At 45.4% G+C, this 3,575-nt stretch overlaps 1 protein-coding gene across 1 annotated transcript; it reads right to left on the reverse strand.

Moving 5' to 3' along the window:
• Positions 1-531: 531 nt before the first annotated feature.
• LOC147436619 (uncharacterized) lies at positions 532-3,059 on the reverse strand. The gene has a single exon (XM_086489465.1). The coding sequence runs from the start codon at positions 2,550-2,552 to the stop codon at positions 1,590-1,592; it is 963 nt and encodes a 320-aa protein (XP_086345591.1). The 5' UTR covers positions 2,553-3,059; the 3' UTR covers positions 532-1,589.
• Positions 3,060-3,575: the final 516 nt, after the last annotated feature.

Genomic DNA, 3,575 nt, shown 5'->3' on the forward strand with positions numbered 1-3,575 from the left:
CCCATGGAAGAGCACAAGTGCTTTAGGAAAAGAAGATGGCCAATCAACCTATAAACAGAGAAGCTCTGTGATGCATGTGCAAAAAAATACAACTACAAGTGGGAAAGTGGGCATCATGAACACTTTGCCATTCTAAAGCAATGAAGTGAAAGGGACTGTGAAGCCTTACAGAGCCATGTAAGGCTGTGAAATGAAAGGACCCATTTGATTTCACATGATTTCAATCAGAACAAGATTTCAATTGTTCACATGAAAAGGTAGGTTCAATCAATGTAAGAAAAATTTATATGTCCTCTTAACTCTCTTCTCCTCTAAGACTTCTTTTACAAAGCCAAATAGGGTCTCCCCATCTTTTGTAGATTCTCTTAATGATAGAGATTTTCAAAAACAGATGTTTTCTGTTGCAGATCTTGAGTAAGTTGCCATTAATATCTTTATATATAACTCGATCTGTGTGCACATCCCCATAGCCAAATTTCCCAAATTTTCCCTGACACTATACTCTCTTATGCAGCAGCGCTGCTACAATGATAACACAACTGTCCTCTTCATCATTAATGTCATTAATGACTTACACATGCAGTGACCAGAATGCAATGCACTGATTGCAGGACATATACAAGGGTCAGTATATATAGGATTACCACAATGTAAATTGTAGCAGTATGCTCACCTAATGTCCATGAAGCTATCACATACTGATCATTCACGTCATGCCGGCTTATGGAGCTTTGATGAACTTCTTACGCATATTGGTGTCATCTTCTGTTGGGCATCTGCCATTGCCTTGAACTATAGCTAGCATGGAGAGCTATAACCTGATCAGTAAAATGCATGAAATGAAGTCAGCAGAGATACCGGTGCCAGTGGCCGCCCACGAACATCGACGATGAGATGGATGGGGCTTCTTTCATAAGCTGTGGTACTCAAGTTTGTAAGCTGGCAAATGCAATTGCAGATGAAATGATAAGGCTCGATTACAAGTCCACTGACAGTAACATGGAGAAGGGGTATGGAACATGGCAGTCTCTACGTAACCTGTTAGGATAAGCATCACCTTCAGCATCATGAGAAGTATCTATATCCTTGCACACATAGATGAGATTGAAGGTTTTACTTCCAGAAAGCTATATTCTTGAAATATGAGTCAGGCTTAGCTCTCAAAGGGTAGCCAAAGCTCAGCCTCTTACCGATCCTGTAGATGGCTGATCCGATGGAAGGCACATCAGACGTCGTTAGCTTCCGTAAATTTCTGCATTTTACTCTTTAACAATGGACAAATCTTACATAAACTTTACATGAAAGAAAGAACATGCTTTCCTGGCCAAATATTGGGCTTATCTTGGTACTTGTAGGTTCTTCTGACTATGCTTTCCACAGAGTTCTGGCTCTTTGTGATGTTCTCAAGCTCTCATTACTTGGATGCACAGATGATACACACTAGGATAGGTCTAGCTTCACCCACATCTTGTGATGCAGGGGAAGATTTAGCTGATTAAGGGCAAAGTAATTATGTATGTAGCCTTTCTTCTAAATGTCTGCTTTTACTGATTAGGTTATACTTGCATATTGCTGCAAGATATCGTCGGTCAGTTGAAGCTTGGGATGAGGGGAGGAGGGCTCGGGCAGGCAGGAGCTTGCGAGAGAATATGGTGATGATGGTAAGAGTGCTGATTTGGGGGGATACCTAGAGTACTAGGCTGATTTAGGGGACCACCTGCTCCAGCAGCTTTGTTTTCATGATGGTTTATACCTACATGAGCAATATTTGAAGAAGCTGCGTATCCTTGCTGTGTATGTGAAGACAGAAATGAGGAAGGGGCGCCTGTATTCACACCGGTACCTGCAGCTTGATGATGATTATGATGATGATCTGTCGTTGAGGGCGCCGTGCCAAGAGCTGGTGGTGGCTTCTTCCGCTTCTTCTTCTCGTATGCAATCCCGCGAGCCTTTGCTTGGCTCTCTCTCACATCACGCAGATACAGACGCACGGCGCGGGCGCCGAATGGGTTCGACTCAGGCTTACCTCCATTCTCTTCAAAAGCAGCACGCAGGCGACCGATCAGAGCATCGAGGCTGCCCCATGCTTGGCGAAGAGGGCAAGCGCAGGCCGCAGGTGGTTGTGGGTGCCCAAAGAAGGGGCAGCCCTGTGTGTGGACCTTGGTCTTGCCGAATTGATCCAGGTAACGCAGAAACTCCAGGACATGAGCTCCGCTACATTTAGGCAAGGCCAGGGGTGGGCGGTGGTTTCGGAGATACTGCCCAAAAGTGTTCCAATCGCGTCGTTTCTGAGACTCGTATCTGCTAGGAGCAGGGGGGCCGGCTCCGCCATTGTTAGCGGGTGCAGCCAAGTTAGGGGGGTTCCGCTGATGATCTGCAGACTGGGCGGGCGCGGCCGCTTGCTGCAAGGTGCTAGAAATGTGGAGATTAAGAGGGGCTGTAGCGTCGGACGCGGGAAGCATCAGGAATCCTTGGAGATTCAAGTAGCCTTCAGTGGCTGCTGCTGCGCGCGCCTCGTCGATGCAGAAGCTGTTCGATCCCCCGCTCATCATCGTGGATATATTTTTTCCGAGTGTCCCTTATATAATAATATGCAGCATGAAGGCTGTAGTGCCGCTGCAGTGCAGATGATATATTGCAGCTATGGCGATCGCCTGCTCACCAGCTGCCTGAGCTTACTAATTAAGAGCGAAAACTTAATTAATGCTATGTGGGAAGGATGACATAAGCCCTTTGGATGCATCAATGAATGAGAGAGAGTGAGAGAGAAGCTTACACAATGGATCTGCTGTAGAGATAGAGAGAGAGAGAGGGAGAGAGATCGCTGACCACTGACTACTTAATTGCTATAGAGCGACAAAGAGAGAGCGAGAGACTCAGAGAGAGCCTGTGTGTCCTGCGCATAATAATATGGATGGATGGACACCAAAGAACTGATTCGAATTTGCTAGTGTTTTTAGGTAGATATAGTTTTCCGTGTGTGTGAGCGAGAAGGGTGGTGGCGGGGCACTGTTGCAACTACGTCTGCCCCTGTTGTAAGGCACAAAGGGGAAAGGAAGAGACTATCTGGACTGCGGAGGAAAAGCACGGACCTTGATCCCCTCTCATCAGTTCTCTCTCTATCACTCTATGGCATTGTGGCGCATCAAAAGGGCAATAGGTAGGGGACAAGGTTTATCAAAAGATGACTTTGGAAATACAGTCTACATTTTGATTGCCCAACACTCATTCGCCCCTTTGTATGGAAGCTAAGGTCCTATTCACACTTGTCGGCAACTAAGCGCAAAAAAGGTTCGATACATGCACCGATCGATATGCATCAAAATAATTACTTTAACACAAACGTGGCGGGGCTTCGGGGTAAAAGCTTCGGCCCAGACACAAGCAGACATGAAAAGACTTATGAACTAGTAAGAAAACAATTTTACTCACCCAAATTGCACCAAGAAATCTAAGATTATATCTTACATTATCGAAAGTGCTAGGTGAACAAAAGTTTAGTCTTCTAGTGTATAGTGTGTGTTCAATGTGTGATTGTAAACCTGCTTTTTGAACGCTTTTGTCTTGATTTCGTG

This window comes from Adiantum capillus-veneris, chromosome 18, assembly GCF_014529385.1.
Source record: "Adiantum capillus-veneris isolate H3 chromosome 18, ASM1452938v2, whole genome shotgun sequence".
NCBI lineage: Eukaryota > Viridiplantae > Streptophyta > Polypodiopsida > Polypodiales > Pteridaceae > Adiantum > Adiantum capillus-veneris.

What these genes read in the sequence shown, in the direction of transcription:
- LOC147436619 (XM_086489465.1), bottom strand. Translation starts at nt 2,552, where the DNA reads ATGATGAGCGGGGGATCGAACAGCTTCTGCATCGACGAGGCGCGCGCA.